Source organism: Thamnophis sirtalis, unplaced genomic scaffold, assembly GCF_051295495.1.
Source record: "Thamnophis sirtalis isolate CommonGarterSnake01/CBP01778 unplaced genomic scaffold, rThaSir2_p1.2 scaffold_2, whole genome shotgun sequence".
NCBI lineage: Eukaryota > Metazoa > Chordata > Lepidosauria > Squamata > Natricidae > Thamnophis > Thamnophis sirtalis.
The window spans coordinates 27,664,298-27,682,543 of NW_028261382.1; the positions used below are offsets into that span (position 1 = coordinate 27,664,298).

Genomic DNA, 18,246 nt, shown 5'->3' on the forward strand with positions numbered 1-18,246 from the left:
TTCCTGTTTAAAGCTATGAATGGGAAATTTAAAAACAAAAAAAGCTTGTACACCATCTTATAAATCTTACTGCTGGAATAATAATAATAATAATCAAACTTTTCCCGGCATTCGATATAGACTTTCTAGAGGGGCCATAAAACTCTTCTTCAAATGGGTTCCCACAAACTTGCTTTGCTCCTGAGATAAATTTGCTTGATTCCTATTGGCAAGTGTTGAAATCCTTCCTTCCTTCCTTCCTTCCTTCCTTCCTTCCTTCCTTCCTTCCTTCCTCACTCACTCACTCACTCACTCACTCACTCACTCACTCACTCACTCACTCACACCATTTCCTTCCTTCCTTTCTCCCATATTTCCTCCCTCCCTCCTTCCCTCCCTCCCTTTCTCTCTTTTCCTTCTTCCCTCCCTCCCTTTTTCTTCCTTCCTCCTTCATACTATACCTTCATACCTTTCTTTCTCCCATATTTCCTCCTTCCCTCCCTCCCTTTCTCTCTTTTCCTCCCTCCCTCCTTCATACCATTTCCTTCCTTCCTTCCTTCCTTCCTTCCTTCCTTCCTTCCTTCCTTCCCTCCCTCCCTCCCTCCCTCCCTCCCTCCCTCCCTCCCTCCCAAATGTTTTGCAATCCCAGATCCCTTCTGTTTGGTTTCCCCACTCTTCAACACCTCCCTCACTCAAAATCCCTGCTCGGGTGCAACATTTTGGGGGCAAGAAAAGTCCCTGGTGTCTTTTCTAAACACCCTGAGGCCACAAAATGGCAAAGGAGGCCAGGCGTTCTCCCCAACTGGGCACATTTCTGAGCCTCCCTGACTGGCATTCCTTCGCCAGGAAGATGAGCAAAGCAGAGAGCTCCAAGCAGCTGTGTGGGGTGTCTTCTCTGTGCTTGTGTGTGTGTGAGAGAGAGGGGGGGGGGAGGATTCAGCTCAACACCTGTTTTCAAGGTCACAATTCATTCCTCCAACTTTGAAGCAGGATCAAAAAAAAAGAAGAGAGAAAGAAACCGCTTAGGCAGAGGGATAATTTTCCGAAGTAAGTTTGAGATGACTTTAACCGTTGCTTATTTCCAAGGGTTTATGCTAATGTGGTGTTTTGTAAGCTTCCCCAGAGTGCCTGGTGGGCGAGTGGGTGGGTGGGAGCGACCAACTGAAGCCCTCACAATCACAGCAACAATGGCCGCAATGAACGGGAATGGCCGTCGGGAGGTTTTTAAAATGCTGACTCCCCTTTCTTTCTTCTTTCTTTCTTTCTTTCTTTCTTTCTTTCTTTCTTTCTTTCTTTCTTTCTTTCTTTCTTCCTCCCTCCCTCCCTTCCTTCTTTCTTTCTTTTTCTTTCTTTCTAGGTTTATTAACCCACTTTGAAAGATCTTCTCCCCACCCAAAATTTCTCTTGATAAATGTTGCATGGCCCTTGAAATCAATCCTTCCCTCCCTCCTTTTTCCTTCCATTCCCATTTCCTTCCTTACTTCATTTCCTATCTTCCTTCTTTCCTCCCACCTCCTTCCTTTCTTCCTTTCTTTTTCCTTCCATTCCCATCTCCTTCCTTCCTTCCTTTCCCATTTTCCTTCCTTCCTGCCATTCCCATCTCTCTCCTTCTTTTCTTCATTTCCCATCTTCCTCCCTTCCTTCCTTTTTCCTTCCATTCCCATCTCCCTCCTCCCTTCTGTCCATTCCCATCTCCCTCCTTCCTCCCTCTCTCCCTCCCTCTCTCTCTCCCTCCCTCCCTCCCTCCCTTAACTTTGTCTCTTAGGGTTGTTGAAATGTAGGACGATTTTTCTGCTATTGTGCCGTTGATGGGCAGTGGGCATTTGGACATCTGAGCTAGAAAGCCCAGGAGAAAGAAAGAAAGAAAGAAAGAAAGAAAGAAAGAAAGAAAGAAAGAAAGAAAGAAAGACTGGTCTCAAACAGACATAGATTTTTGGCATAGAGTAAGATTTGCATCGCCTTGTTGAGTGACAACAAATGGTGGCTTTTGTGTCTTCCTCCCTTAGGGGGGACGTGATAAGAATGTTCCAATTTTTAAGGGGCTGCCACAAAGGAGAGGAGGGGGTCAACTTATTCTCCAAAGCACCTGAAGGCAGGACGGGAAACAATGGATGGAAACTAATCAAGGAGAGAAGCAACCTGGAATTAAGAGAGAAACTTCCTAACAGGACCATTAAGCAGAGGAACAGCTTGCCACCAGAGGTTGTGGAGGCTCCATCACTGGAGGTTTTATTTCATTATACAGAATACAAAGAAGAGAAGAAAAAAATAGGAAATTAAGGGAAGAAAGGGGAAAAGTGGGAGTGTGTGAGATACAAGGGTGGGGGGGGGGGAGAGAAAAAGAACAACCATTGGCCTGCAAGGGTATAAAGTCTCCTGCTTGAGCAGGGGTTGGACTAGAAGACCTCCAAACTCCCTTCCAACTTCCTTCCTTCTTTCCTTCCTTCCTTCCTTCCTTCCTTTCTTCCTTCCTTCCTTCCTGTAGTGTTGTAGGGTCTCCTGCTTGAGCAGGGGGTCAGACTAGAAGACCTCCAAGGTCCCTTCCAACTTCCTTCCTTCCATCCATCCATCCATCCTTCCTTCCTTCCTTTCTTCCTTCTTTCCTTCCTGTAGTGGTGTAGGGTCTCCTGCTTATGCAGGGGGTCAGACTAGAAGACCTCCAAGGTCCCTTCCAACTTACTTCCTTCTTTCCTTCCTTCCTTCCTGTATTGGTGTAGGGTCTCCTGCTTACGCAGGGGGTCAGACTAGAAGACCTCCAAGGTCCCTTCCAACTTCCTTCCTTCCTTCCTTCCTTCCTTCCTTCCTTCCTTCCTTCCTTCCTTCCTTCCTTCCTTCCTTCCTTCCTTCCTTCTGTAATGGTATAGGGTCACTTGCTTGAGCGGGGGGGGGGTGTTTCAGACTAGAAGTCCTCCAAAGTCCCTTCCAACTCTGTTTATTCTGTTAGTAAATTTCCCAAACGACCACTCACAACGTTTTCATTTTTGGGGGCTGCCTTCTTCACTCAAGAATCCCCAGATTCTGAGGGTCACCAAATGGTCAGCAAAAACTTTAAACTGCTCTCCTGCAGAAGGTTTTTGTTACTGGGTCAAGGGCTGGAAGTGGTCGAGGGCTGTAGATTGTGCAGCAACAACCCCACTGCCCTCCTTTGGAAAACCCCCTGGAGAGGGAAACAAGTGGGGATATCCTGCAGGCTGAAAGGATGGTGAGGAAGCTGGATCTTAAAGAGTAAAAATAAAAATAAAATAAAAAATTGGGGGAAAGCTTGGCGGAAATCACGTCAGTCCTCCCCTTCAACTCTTCTCTTGAAAGCCCATGAAGTCCTGGGACATCTGAGGCTGAAAATCAAGGAAGAAAGAGAGAATTTTGGTCTCTTCCTGATCATCAAAAAGACCAAGAACTCATGAACACGCAAGGAAGGAAACATCAAAATAGAACCTCCTCCTCCTCCTCCTCTTCTTCTGCTTCTTCTTTCTCCTCCTCCTTCTTCCTCTCCTCCTCCCCCTCCTCCTCCTCCTCTTCTTCCTTCTCCTTCTCCTCTTCTCCTCCTCCTTCTTCCTCTCCTCCTCCTCCTCCTCTTCTGCTTCTGCTTCTTCTTTCTCCTCCTCCTTCTTCCTCTTTCTCCCTCCTCCTCCCCTTCCTCTTCTTCTTCTTCCTCCCTCCTCCTTCCTTCTCTTTCTTCTCCTCCTTCCTCTCCTCCTCCTCCTCTTCTTCTTACTCCCTTCTTCTTCTGCTTCTTCTTCTCTCCCCTCCTCCTCATCTTCTTCTTCCTTCCTCCTCCTCTTCTCCTCCTCTTCTTCTTCTTCTTTCTCCCCTCCTCCTCCTCCTCTTCTTCTTCCTTCTCCTTCTCCTCTTCTCCTCCTCCTCCTTCCTCTCCCCCTCCTCTTCTTCCTCCCTTCTTCTGCTTCTTCTTCTTCTTTCTCCTCCTCCTTCTTCCTCTTTCCCCCTCCTCCTCCTCTTCTTCTTCTTCCTCCCTCCTCCTTCTTCTTCCTTCTCTTTCTCCTCCTCCTTCCTCTCCTCCTCCTCTTCTTCTTCCTCCCTTCTTCTTCTTCTGCTTCTTCTTCTTTCTCCCCTCCTCCTCAACTTCTTCCTCCTCCTCCTCTTCTCCTCCTATTCCCCCTCCTCCTCTTCTGCTTCTGCTTCTTCTTTCTCCTGCTCCTCCTCCTCCTCCTCCTCCTTCCTCTCCTCCTTCTTCCTCCTCCTCCTCTTCTTATTCCTCTTCTTCTTCTTCCTCCCTCCTTCTTCTTCTTCCTTCTCTTTCTCCTCCTCCTTCCTCTCCTCCTCCTCTTCTTCTTCCTCCCTTCTTCTTCTTCTTCTTCTGCTTCTTCTTCTTTCTCCCCTCCTGCTCATCTTCTTCCTCCTCCTACTCTTCTCCTCCTCCCCTCCCCCTCTTCTGCTTCTGCTTCTTCTTTCTCCTGCTCCTTCTCCTCCTCCTCCTCCTTCCTCTCCTCCTCTTCTTCCTCCAACTCCTCTTTTTATTCCTCCTCCTCAAGGGACCTTGGAGGTCTTCTAGTCCAGCCCCCTGCTCAGGCAGGAAATCCTATCCCATTTCAGGCAAACGCTTGTCCAATATCTTCTTGAAGACCTCCAGTGATGAATAAAGCACCCACAACCTCCGGAGGCAGCCATTCCATTTATCATCCTCACTGTCTGGAACATTCTCCTTCGTCCCAGGTTGCTTCTCTTCTTGGTTACTTTGCTTCTTGTCCTGCCTTCCAGTTCTTTGGAAAATAAGCCGACCCCCCCCCCTTCTTCTTTTGTGGCTGCCCCTCAAATAGGAGTGTGAAGAGATGGATGGGATAGGTGGGGAAAAATTCACTTCCCTAGGATCTCAGATAACGGCCTGGACGAAGCAAACAACCTTGTTTAAACCAGGGAGCAGAAGAGCTGCTTTCCAGAGTGATTCTGCTTTTGACCCCCCCCCCTCAAAGATAGATTTTGCTGTCCTGATGCCCCCCCCCCCCAATCCATGGCTCGGTTCTTCCTGCAAGGTTTGATGTCTTTGAAAAGCTATTGTCTGATGGCTTCCTGCGGTGGCATTTCAGCAATCCCAACTTTATATTTTCATACATATAATTTTCCCATCAGAGAAAGTAAATAACAGAAAGGAGGGAGGATGAGGAGGGAAAGGAAGAAAGGGTAAAGTAGAGGAAGGAAGGGAGGGGAATGAAGAGTAGGAGAGAGGGGGAAGAAGGAGGAGAAGAGAGGAGGAGGGGGGAAAGAGAGGGGAAGAAGAAAGGAGGAAGGATGAGGAAGGAAAGAAAGAAAGAAAGAAAGAAAGAAAGAAAGAAAGAAAGAAAGAAAGAAAGAGGGTAAAGCAGAGAAAGTAAGGGAGGGGAATGAAGAGGACATGAAGAGAGGGGAAGAAGGAGGAAAAGAGAGGAGGAGGGGGGAAAGAGAGGGGAAGAAGAAAGGAGGAAGGATGAGGAGGGAAAAAAGAAAGAAAGAAAGAAGGAAGGAACGGTAAAACAGAGAAAGTAAGGGAGGGGAATTAAGAGTAGGAGAAGAGAGGAGGAGGGGGAAAGAGGGGGAAGAAGAAGGGAGGAAGGAGAGGAGGAAAGAAGAAGGCAGAGAAGGGAGGTTGAGAAGAGAGACAGAGCAAAGTTGTTGCAAAAGAAGATGGAGACACAGAGTGACAAAGTGTAATCTATACATTCGTAAGAAAAGAACGATAAAGATCAATGACGAATAGATAAATGTTAATAGCAACTGTAAGAGTGTATATTTGCGAACGGACTTGAAAGAGAGAATTAAAAAAAATTAAAATAAAGAAAGAAAAAGAAAAGCAATTGCCTCCATCCAGAAGGAAGAGATCGCTGGGCTTAAACGAAAGAAGGAAATAATAATAATAATAATAATTGCAAAACCAGAAACAAGAACGACAGGGACTTCTCTCCCACCCCCCGACCCTCCCTCCTCAAACAATGACTTCAAGGTCTCCGGGGTTGGGGGAGTGGCAGAGTGGGGGGGGGGGGAGAAGAGCAGGTTGGCGCCTTCCCCGCGAAGGCCAAGAGAGGATTGCCTTGCCGTGGGTCTAATTAGCCTCTTGACATCTAGGGCCCTGGCAATATTCTGCCCGCCTCGGGATGGCCAGAGAGCTCTGGCCTCCTCCAGATAGATGGTTTCATTTAAGGGCCCATAATTCTGTCAGTTGGCCGGTGACAAACGAGGCGGAGAGACACCCCCCCCCTCCCCTCTGATGCGCCGTCCATCCCCACCGAGTCACTGGCACGAGGGGGCTAATAACACGTGCGCCAGGCCAAAGAGGGTCTCTTGTTTATGGAAGGGGGAGCCTCCCAGCAGAGGTCAAGCGGGATGGCCGTAAATACCTACTCTAAGTGGGTTGAGATGAGGTGTCAAGGTTTGGCTAAGATGTGCAGGGATGCAGCCCCGAGGGGAGTAAGGGGGGATGGGAGGAGGACGGGATGACAAGGGACCGCAGTTCTGCTGGACGAAGGGGCCTGGAGCTTTCCTGCCTGGCTTAATGTGCCATTCAATCAGTAAAGGGGAATGTTTGCCACTCAGGGTTGAACTGGGAAGAGGCCCTCGGTGCTCTCGGAGCTGGGTTTTTTTTTTCTTGAGGACGTTTCTTGACCCCACTAGGGAACAACATCAGGGCTAGAAGGGAGGAGGAGGAGGGAGGGAGGAAAAAGGGAGGAGGACAATGACTAATGGGGTCCTTGGTGATGTCTGAGCTTGGCTGTTTCCTTGCGGACATTTCATGCCCAAGTAGGGAACATCATCAGTGCTAGAAGGGTGTGTGGTTTGTGGAGAGAGGAGGAGGAGGAAGGAGAAAGGGAGGAGGGATGAAGGAGGAAGGAGGAAGGAAGGAGGAAGGAAAAAGGAGGACCTTGGTGCTCTCTCAGCTTGGTTATTTTCTTGCAGGCGTTTCATGACCCAACTAGGTAACTTCATCAATGCTAGAAGGGAGGGGATAAAGGAGAAAGGGAGGAGGGATGAAGGAGGAAGGAGGAGGAAGGAGAAAGGAATGAGGAGGACGTCCGTAGGGTCCCTGGTACTCTCTCAGCTTAGCTATTTTCTTTTTCTTTTAAAGTTTTTATTGTTTTTATTAAAGGAAAGCACCCCCCCCTATATTTCATTACATCTTGTAGAAAGCATATCCATTGGTTACAGGTACATTTCGTGCGTTTCTTCCACAATCACATATATTTCATTCAGTTTAAATTGTACATTTTAGAATTTATATATTTTACTATCATTATACCACCATTTTCATTTAATAGAGTTTTAAGGACACAGCCACCTACTGGCATTTTTCCCCCCAGTCCCGATGAATCTGCCATAACTTTACATCTTTATAACTTATTCTAGAAAAAAGTTGGTTGAAAAAATATCTAATATTCCCTCTTCCCTTCCCCCCCCCAAACTCACAGATTGACGCTTCTGTCCATTTTACTTTTACTAGTACATCCCACCTGCTTGTATCATTAAATATTATCCATTAACATTTTTTTGTTATTATTATAGTTAGCTAAAGATTATTTATTTTTCTCACCACTCCTCTTCGGGCCCCCGAAAGAGATTTACCTTTATAACCATCTCTAAACAGAAATTTATTAATAAGTGTTAACAAAATAACCATTTAAAATCTAAAACAGTCTAAAAGGTATTGACATTTCTAGTTAATAATCACCAAAATATGCATTAACATTTCCTTATTATTATTATAGTTAAAAGAAAAAAGAGAGAACCAATTGTTTGCTATTTGTATCACCTCTCTTCTGATCCAAATTATATATACCTCCATAACAAGATCTAAACAAAAAGCCCGCCAGAAAATAACCAAGCTCAGAGAGCACCAAGGACCCTCCTTTTTTTCTTTCTCCTTCTTCATCCCTCTTCCTCCTCCCTTTCTCCTTCATCCCCTCCCTTCTAGCACTGATGATGTTACCTAGTTGGGCCATGAAACGCCTGCAAGAAAATAACCATGCTGAGAGACCACCTTAATTAGGATAAATAACCGATTCTGTATCTTTCCCTTACTTTCTTTTCTGCATTTCTTTCTCTAGCCAATCATAGAATCTTCCCCATGTCTTGAGGTACTCTGGCACCCCATTCTGACAACTCACGAAACTTCAAATTAAGGTCTCCAAAAGCTGCCTGTTGATTTAACCGGCAATGCCAAAACAAACCCAGGGGTGGGTTGATACTAAGGTTCGGTTCATACATGCTAGGCTCCCACCCAGGAAGTCCCCCTCCCCCTTTTGCTTAGCTAGGATGTGTTGAGTGAACCTGCTCTGTGTTTTGGGGGTGGGGGGAAAGACCCCTTTCTCCCTTGGATTCCCTGCTGCAAACCTTACAAGCATTAGAATAGAAGAACAGAGTGGGAAGGGACCTTGGAGGTCTTCTAGTCCAACCCTCTGCTTAGGCAGGAAACCCTACACCACTTCAGACAAATGGCTATCCAGCATCTTCTTAAAGACTTCCAGTGTTGGAGAATTCACAACTTCTGGAGGCAAGTTGTTCCACTGATTAATTGTCCTCACTGTCAGGAAATACCTCCTTAATTCTAAGTTGCTTCTCTCCTTGATGGGTTTCCATCATTGATCCAGGTTCTTTCTGAACTGCCCTTACTCAAGATACCCCTTTGATTTTGGGGAGGGGGGCAGGAAAGATGTTTAAGGAGGGCTTAGAAGGCTAGCGTCTACCCAATGCGAAAATGAAACATGTCAGGCAGTTTGGGGAATGGCGCAAGGGTGGGTTCTGGCTGCTGCTACTGCCGTTCACTCAGGGATGCACTGCACACGCATGTGCAGTACTAAAAAAAATGCTTCTGCGCAGAAGGAAAAAACAAGATGGCGGTGCCTACGGCGCCACCAAGAGAACCAGTTCGGGGGCACTGCAGGCCACGTTACTACCTACTCGGCTGAACCAGTCCGAACCGGTAGGATCCCACCTCTGGAATTGTGTCAAGCTGGCCATGCCCACCCATTCAGCCACACCCAGTGAGTAGCATAAAGCTGACCATGCCCACCCAGTCAGCCACCCCCAGTGAATAGCATAAAGTTGACCATGCCCACCCAGTCAGCCATGCCCAGTGAGTAGCATAAAGCTGGCCATGCCCACCCAGTCAGCCACCCCCAGTGAATAGCATAAAGTTGACCATGCCCACCCAGTCAGCCATGCCCAGTGAGTAGCATAAAGCTGGCCATGCCCACCTAGTCGGCCACACCCAGTGAGAAGCATAAAGCTGGCCATGCCCATCCAGTCAGCCATGCCCAGTGAATAGCATAAAGCTGACCATGCCCACCCAGTCGGCCATGCCAGTGAATAGCATAAAGCTGGCCATGCCCACCCAGTCGGCCATGCTCAATGAGTAGCATAAAGCTGGCCATGCCCACCCAGTCAGCCATGCTCAGTGAGTAGCATAAAGCTGGCCATGCCCACCCAGTCACACACCCCCGCCCGGCCCCCCAAGGTCAACCACAGCTCTGATGTGGCCTTCATGAAAATTGAGTTTGACACTCCTGGCTTAGGGGATTCTGGGAGCAGTTTGGCTTTTCAGAAGACCCCCTACCCCTTATTCCTTGTAGAGGGCAAAGCAGTTAGAAAGTTGCAGTATCCAAGCAGATGATATTAAGCTTCGTCAGCTCAGCTATTTTCTGCTAGGCATCTTTGTTTATTTATTCATTTATTGGTTTATCAAATTCATTAAGCCAGCCATCATGCAGCTGGATGAAGATTTCTGGTGTGATGTAAGGCTTGGGCGGGGGGAGATGCCAGATGAGTTGGGGAGGAAGAGGCAGGGTTTATCACCCTGTTATTAACACCTTTTGACTTCTGGAGAAATGTGATTGTCTCCTTTCCCTCCCCCCACTTTCATAGATTGTTCAAATAACAGCTTCCATCTTCTCCAAATAATTGCATGCACACCTAAACCCTGCTCCCTTCAATTTCCCTACAATGTAATTGTTTAATCCTGGATGAAACGTTCACCCACATTCATCCCTGGGATTGGTGTGTGTGTTTCTGTGTCTGTGTGATAGGAGAATATTTGTGCACCCGGCATTCGTAGTGAATCCGGACTATGCAATTATGAATTTTGTTCGTAGACTTGCAAAAATTGCATCCGGTTTCATATTTTGGTTTGTCTGCAAAGGAAGCAGCACCAACGCAAAGAAATGCACATGCACACAAACACGTACAACCTATACAAACACACACACACACACACACACACACACACACTCTCACACTCAGCCCTCTTGCCCTGAATCCAAGCTCAGAAATCCAAAGTGAATCTAAGTGCTTAAGAGGTGAATTTGATGCTCCTGTAGTCTTTGTTGCAAACTGGAACTTTTCTTTAATTTTAATATTAGGGCATTTCTTCTTCTCTTAGAAATCCCTCCTCACCCCTTCCCAGCTGAAATGGTCCCTGTTAGCCAGCCTTGAAACAATTTTCACCTCTAAATAGCACCTCTGGACTACTAATTGCTGGCTTAACCATCTTCTGCCTTAATTGTCTTTATCTCTGATCTCGGACAGACCTAGGTTTCTGTTTCCCCTTTCCCTGCAAAATTTAAAACCCAACTTTAACAGAGAAAAAAAACCTTTTTGGTGGTTCTTTTCCACCATTTTATGAGATCCCAGGGCTTCAAAAAGGTTACATGTAGTTCATTTAGCGACCATTCAGAGTTACAATGGAACAAAAAAAAGCGAATGTGAAAAAAAAGTGAAAAGAAATGTTTCATGTGAGCGTTGTAGCATTTCCCACCGTCACACGATCAAAATTCAGATGCTCAGCAACTGACTCATATTTACAACAGTTGCAGCGTCCCCAGGGTCACTGGAAAAAGTGACATACGACCGTTTTTCATTGTTATGACCTCTGCAGCATCCCCATGGTCATACAATCAAAATTCGGCTGCTTGGCAAAGGGTTCATATTTATGACGGTCAGTGTGCCAGGGTCACGTGATTCCCCCTTCTTGCGACCTTCTGATGAGCAAAATCAAAAGGGAATCTGGATTCACTTAATGACTGGGTGATGAGCTTAACCACAGAGGCGATTCCACTGAAGAAATGGGGCAAGAGAATGTCATGAAGTGCCTTGCTTAGCAACGGGAAATTTTGGGCGCAGTTGTGGGTGTAAATCAAGGACTCTCTGTACTGTTTCCCTACAAATGCAGGCATGGATCTTCTAGGAAATCCATGCAAGATTAGACACAAGCGTCAAAGCTTTGGAATTAAACGTGGCCTTTTGGAATTGGAATTGGAATTGATTTTATTTGTAGGCCGCCCTTTTCCCTGAGGGGACTCAGGGCGGCTCACAGAAACCAGGGAGAGGGGAATACAATACAATACAGTACTAAGACGACAACACATAATAAAATAATACGCAACATGCATACAACATTCGGGCGGGTAATGGTCCTTATCCCCAGGCCTGACGGGCGAGCCAGTTCTTCAAGGCTGTGCGGAAGGCCTGGACGGTGGTGAGGGTACGGATCTCTACGGGGAGTTCGTTCCAAAGGGTCGGGGCCGCTACTGAGAAGGCCCTCCTCCTTGTGGTTGCCAGCCGACATTGGCTGGCCGATGGGATGCGGAGGAGGCCCAACCTATGAGATCTTATAGGCCGTAGGGAGGTAATTGGCAGAAGGCGGTCTCTCAAGTATCCAGATCCACTGCCATGTAGGGCTTTATGGGTGGTCAATAGCACCTTGAAGCGCATCCGGAGATCGACAGGTAGCCAGCGCAGCTCGCGGAGGATAGGTGTAATGCGGGTGAATCGGGGTGCACCCGCGATCACTCGCGCGGCTGCGTTCTGTACTAGCTGAAGTCGCCGGATGTTCCTCAAGGGCAGCCCCATGTAGAGCATCATTGCAGTATTCCAGCCTAGAGATCACGAGGGCCCGAGTGACTGTTGTGAGAGCCTCCCGGTTCAGGTAGGGTCGCAACTGGCGCACCAGGCGTACCTGGGCGAATGCCCCCCTGGTCACAGCTGCTATATGATGGTCGAATGACAGCTGTGGATCCAGGAGGACTCCCAAGTTGCGAACCCTCTCTGAGGGGTGTAGAATTTGACCCCCCAGCCTGAGTGTTGGATTAATGGCCGAATTTTTGGGAGGAAAACACAACAGCCACTCGGTCTTTTCTGGGTTGAGCACAAGCTTGTTAATCCTCATCCAGTCCATGACGGCTTCGAGTCCCCGGTCCATTACGTCAACCGCTTCATTGATTTGGCACGGGGCGGACAGATACAATTGAGTATCGTCCGCATATTGATGGTATCTAATCCCGTGCCTACGGATGATCTCTCCCAGCGGTTTCATGTAAATGTAAATAGTAGGGGGGATAAGACCGAACCCTGCGGCACCCCATATTTTAGGGGCCTTGGGGACGATCTCTGCCCTCCTACTAACACCGACTGCGACCTGTCCGAGAGGTAGGAGGAGAACCACCGTAACACGGTGCCTCCCACTCCCACCTCCCGCAGTCTTCGCAGAAGGATACCATGGTCGATGGTATCGAAAGCCGCTGAGAGGTCAAGGAGGACCAGGATGGAGGGATGTCCTTCATCTCTGGCTCTCCAGAGATCATCCATCAATGCGACCAAGGCGGTTTCAGTGCTGTAACCGGGTCTGACGGGTCTGAAGCCTGACTGGAAGGGGTCTAGATAGTCTGCTTCCTCCAAGGACGTTGGAGCTGGAAGGCCACCACCTTCTCAACAACCTTCCCCAGAAAGGGGAGGTTGGAGACCGGGCGGTAGTTATTAAGGACAGCTGGATCAAGGGATGACTTCTTCAGGAGGGTCTCACCACCGCCGCCTTCAGTGCGGCGGGGAAGTTCCCCTCCGAAGGGAGGCGGTTACTACCGCCTGGATCCAGCCTCGTGTCACCTCACTGCAGTTAGAAACCAGCCATGAGGGACACGGATCCAAAGCACAGGTGGAGGAACTCACAGCTCTCATGGCCTTGTCCACATCCCCGGGGGTAACCTCCTGAAACTCAACCCAGAGCTGTTGAACTTGGTCCCTCTGAGTCTCGGCTGGAACTGCAGGTGTGGAGTCCAAGTCCGTCCGAAACCGAGCAATTTTGTCCGCTAAGAATTGGGCATATTCTTCAGCTCTGCCCTGCAAGGGTTCCCCCGCCTCCTTTTGTTCAACAGGGAGCGGGTTATCCTAAACAGGGCGGCCTGGACGGGACTCAGCGGACGCAACCAGGGAGGCTATATGTGATCTTTTAGCTGCCCTAAGTGCCCTAGTATATTCCCTGGTGCAGGTGGTTACCATTGCTCGGTTCGATGCGGACTTATCGGACCTCCAACGGTGCTCTAGGCATCTCCTCCGGCGCTTCATCTCCCGGAGCTCCTCGGTGAACCAAGGTGGTCTCCGGGATCCGCTGCCTCGGAGGGGCCGCAGTGGCGCAATCCGGTCGAGGGCCTCTGACGCTGCCGAGTGCCACGCAGCAGCCAGAGTCTCTACCGGACTGTGGGTGAGAGTATCAGGAATAACCCCAAGCTCTGTCTGGAACCTTACTGGCTCCATAAGACGCCTGGGGCGGAACCACCTGGTCGGTTCTCCTCCCTACAGTGGGGGTTTGGCCTCCGGAAGTCGAGCCTCAGTAGGCAATGGTCTGACCACGACAGGGGTACGATGTCACTCCCCCTCAGACCAAGATCACACATCCACTGCTCCGAGAGAAATACAAGGTCAAGCATGTGTCCCGCCGAATGGGTTGGGCCTCGAATTACTTGAGTCAAGCCCATGGCTGTCATGGAAGCCATGAACTCCTGCGCCCCATCAGAGTTTTCACCGAGCGTCGGCAGATTAAAGTCCCCCAGGACCATCAGCCTAGGGAACTCAACTGCCAGCTCGGCTACTGACTCGAGGAGCGAGGGGAGGGCTGCTGCAACGCTGTTGGGAGGCAGGTACGTTAGCAGCAAACCCACTTGACCCTTGAGGTCCAACTTTAACAGCAAAGACTCACACCCGACAATCTCCGGAGCAGGGACCCTACGAGGAACTAACGACTCCCGGATAACAGCGGCCACACCCCCACCCCTTCCCTGGGCTCTCGGCTGATGCAGCACCTGAAATCCTTCTGGGCACAGTTCTACAAGGGGGACTCCTCCCTCTGGGCCCAGCCAGGTCTCAGTAATACATGCCAGGTCTGCCCTCTCGTCTAAAATTAAGTCCCGGACGAGAGGTGCTTTATGTACAACAGACCTGGCATTTAGGCGACAACAGCCTGAGACCAGGGTCCTGATTACTTACACCATCTGGTCTTGGAGTGGGACTCCTAGGGCCGGAAGGAGGGATTCTCTGTGATGTAGCGAACCCTCCTTCCCCGGTAATGGCCTGCCCTAGAGTCCCCGCCGTATCTGCCCCTCCCTGTCACGACCGCAATACCCCGACCCTCTCAGGCAGCTAACAATGGCCCGGCTCCGTTAAGGTTGGTTTTAATTGCAGAATCAGACAAGTTCTGTTAGCATATCTGCTTCTTGCATAGGTGGTACCTGGCTCAACAGTAACAACTGTGAGAGGGATCTTGGAGTCCTAGTGGACAACCATTGAAATAGGAGCCAGCCGTGGGCAGCAGCTGCCCAAAAAGCCAGCACAGTTCTAGGCTGCATCAACAGAGGGATGGAATCAAGATCACGTGAAGGGTTGATGCCATTTTATAAGGCCTTGGTAAGGCCACATTTGGAATATGGCATCCAGTTTTGTCGCCACGATGTAAAAAAGATGTGGAGACTGTAGAAAGAGTGCAGAGAAAAGCAACAAAGATGATTAGGGGACTGGAGGTTAAAACATAAAGAACGGTTGCAGGAACTGGGTATGTCTAGTTTAATGAAAAGAAGGAAAAGGGGAGACATGATAGCAATGTTCCAATATCTCAGGGGTTGCCCCAAAGAAGAAAGGGTCAAATTATTTTCCAAAGCACCTGAGGGTAGAACAAGAAGCAATGGGTGGAAACTAATTGAGAAGCAATTTAGGACTAAGGAGAAATTTCCTGACAGTTAGAATAATTAATCAATGGAACAACTTGCTACCAGAAGTTGTGAATGCTCCAATACTGGAAGTTTTTAAGATGTTAGATAACCATTTGTCTGAAGTAGAGTTTCTTGCCTAAGAAGGGGGTTGGACTAGAAGACCTCCAAGGTCCCTTCCAACTCTGTTATTCTATTCTATTCTATTCTATTCCTATTCTATTCTATTCTATTCTATTCTATTCCATTCCATTCCATTCCATTCTATTATATTCTCGCCCCTCCTCCTCCTCCTCTTCTTCTTCCTCCTCTTCCTCTTCTCCTTCTCCCTCTCCTCCTCCACCTCCTCTTCCTCTTCTCCTTCTCCCTCTCCTCCTCCACCTCCTCTTCCTCTTCTCTTTCTCCCTCTCCTCCTCCTCTTCCTCTTCTCCCTCTCCTTCTCCTTCTCCTCCTCCCACCTCCTCCTCGTCGACTTCTTTAGCCAAAAATGCAAATTTATGCTCCTCTGCCTGAATTCAGAAATCATACATTTGATAGAAATTGATAGGCTTTCTGAGGATAGTTCTGGCACATGTTAGGAGGAGAAATCGTATTACGGGTAGCAGATTCTAAGAGGCTTTTGCCCCAAATGGGAAGTGATCACTTAGTTTACAAACCTTTTTTTTTTTCTCTTCAAAGTTGGTTTCAGTTGCTTTCCCTGAACCTGTCTGGCAAAACATAGCTTTGCCAACGAGAGATTACTGGTCACCACAATACAAAAAATATGTGGAGACTCTAGAAAGAATGCAGAGAAGAGCAACAAAGAGGATTAGGGGACTGGAGGCTAAAACATATGAAGAACGGTTGCAGGAACTGGGCATGGCTAGTTTAATGAAAAGAAGGACTAGGGGAGACATGATATCAGTCTTCCAATATTTGAGGGGCTTCTGCAAAGAAGAGGGGGGGAAGTCAAACTAGGGGTGAAATCCATCAGGTTCTGACAGTTTCTGGAAAACTGGTCGTGGAAATCTTGAGTAGTTCGGAGAACCAGCAATTCTGGCTGGCCCCAGAGCAGGGTGGGAATAGAGATTTTGCAGTATCCTTCACCTGCCACACCCACCAAGCCATGCCCACCAAGACACCCCATGCCCACCAAGCCATGCCCACAGAACTGGTAGTTAAAAATTTGAATTTCAGCACTGGGTCAAACTTATTTTCCAATAAAATAAGACAAGAAACAATAGTTGGAAACGAAGCCAGTGGTGGGATCCAAATTATTTTTTACCACTGGTTCTGTGGGCGTGGCTTGGTGGGCGTGGCTGGGGAAGGATACTGCAAAATCCACATTCCCTCCCGATCAGCTGGGACTCGGGAGGCAGAGAATAGATGGGGGCCAGCCAGAGGTGGTATTTACCGATTCTCCAAACGACTCGAAATTTCTGCTACCAGTTCTGCAGAATTGGTCAGAACCTGCTGAATACCACCTCTGGAACTAACCGAGGAAGGAAGGAAGCTAGAACTAAGGAGAAATTTCCTGGCGGTATGATTAATGAATCAGTGGAACGGTTTGCTTCCAGAAGTTGTAGGTGCTCCATCATTAATGGCTTTCGAAAAGAGACCGGACAACCATTTGTCTGGACAACCATTTGTCTGCTTGAGAAAGGGATTGGGCTAAAAGATCTCCGAGGTCCCTTCCAGCTCTATTTTCCTGTGTTCTCCGATGCTGAGTCTATGGTTCAGCTGGGGTATTTTTCGGATTATAAGATGCACCGGAGTATAAGACGCACCATGATTTTGAAGAGGTAAATTTTTTAAAAAAGTTTTTGCACTCTGCAGGCCTCCCAAATCTTCTGCATGTCCATTTTTGCAAAGCGGGGCGGGGTTTCGGTAGGCCAAAAATGCTGTATTCAGTGTATGACACACCCAGATTTTCACCCTCTTTTTTGGGGGGAAAAGGTGCGTCTTATACTCCAAAAATACGGTAAGTTCTATAGGACTAACTAGGTTGTGTTGGAGTAGCTTTGGGATCTCTGCAGAGCCTTCTAGAACAGGGTGAGCCTCCCTTTTGCAGGGGTAGATGGGCTACAGCAGCGGTGTCAAACTCAAGGCCCGGGGGCCAGATCCGGGCCATGTGGTGCTTAGCTCTAGCCTGCGGGGCCACCCTGGAAACAGTGAAGGACTGGTCCGTGGTGCTTCTGCCAGTGAAAATGGAGCTCGGGAGGGCTGTGTGCGTTTTCACTGGCAAAGGATTGCAGGAGGGTGTCACAGCTGAAAACGGAGCTCATAAGGGCAACAGGTGGCCCTCCCGAGCTCCGTTTTCACTGGCAGAGGGATGCAGGAGGCTGACGCAGCTGAAAACAGAGCTCGCGAGGGCCACGGACAGCCCTTCCGAGTTCCATTTTTGCTGGCAGAGGGATGCAGGAGGCTGATGCAGCCAAAAATGGAGCCCGGGAGCTCATTTTCACTGGCATGACGTCGAGCTGGCCATGCCCACCCCAGCCCCCTGAGGTCAAACATAACCCTGATGTGACCCTCAATGAAATCGAGTTTGACACCTCTGGCCTACAGTCAACTTCTGTTTCTCCCTCCAGGTTGGAGACCAGATGAAACTTCTGCAGAACTGCTGGAGCGAGCTGCTGGTGTTCGACCACATTTTCCGCCAAGTCCAGTATGGGAAAGAGCACAGCTTGGTGTTGGTGACGGGCCAGGAGGTACAAATGGGGAAACTGAGGCTCGGGATGGGTGGAGGGGGCAAAATAACCCCCATCTTAATGCATTTAATCCTCATTGAAACAGTAAAGTCACAATCTTGCCTGATTCTGCTTGACTCTCCCTCAGTGGTGGGATTCAGCCGGTTCGTACCATTTGGGGAGAACCAGTTGTTAAGTTTCTGAGCCGTTTGGTGAGCTGGCCGCTGGAGGAAATCATTAGGGCAGAGAACCGGTTGTTAAATGATTTGAATCCCACCACTGACCCCACTGCATCGCCAGGGAGGATGCCCATGTGGGCTCTGACCAGTAGTGGGCTTCAGCTCCCATTGCAACCAGTTTGCTGCAATGGGAGTCGGGCGTGCACCATGGGCACGAGTGCTGTGCACGCATACACCCCACCACCTGCGATGCTCCAGCTGCTCGGCAGAGCATCTCCCAGCCGCGGTACACTGTGTGCGTATGTGCAGATGGCTGTTTCCTTCAAATACAGGTAAGGAACAAGGATGGGCGGGCAGCCCTCCAAAGCACCGTTCCGGTACGGTGGCTGCTGCTTCTTCCGGCAGGCACCAGTACATGCGTACCGGGGCATACCATCTGCAACCCACCATAGATGGGTTGAGGCCAGGTCC

General features: G+C 48.8%; 1 protein-coding gene across 1 annotated transcript in view; it reads left to right on the forward strand.

Moving 5' to 3' along the window:
- Positions 1–18,246, forward strand: part of NR5A1 (nuclear receptor subfamily 5 group A member 1) — a 31,288-nt gene that overhangs the window by 8,736 nt on the left and 4,306 nt on the right. Inside the window, 1 exon segment of the mRNA XM_087703647.1 lies at positions 17,498–17,746. Coding sequence (XP_087559773.1) covers positions 17,498–17,746 — 249 coding nt within the window.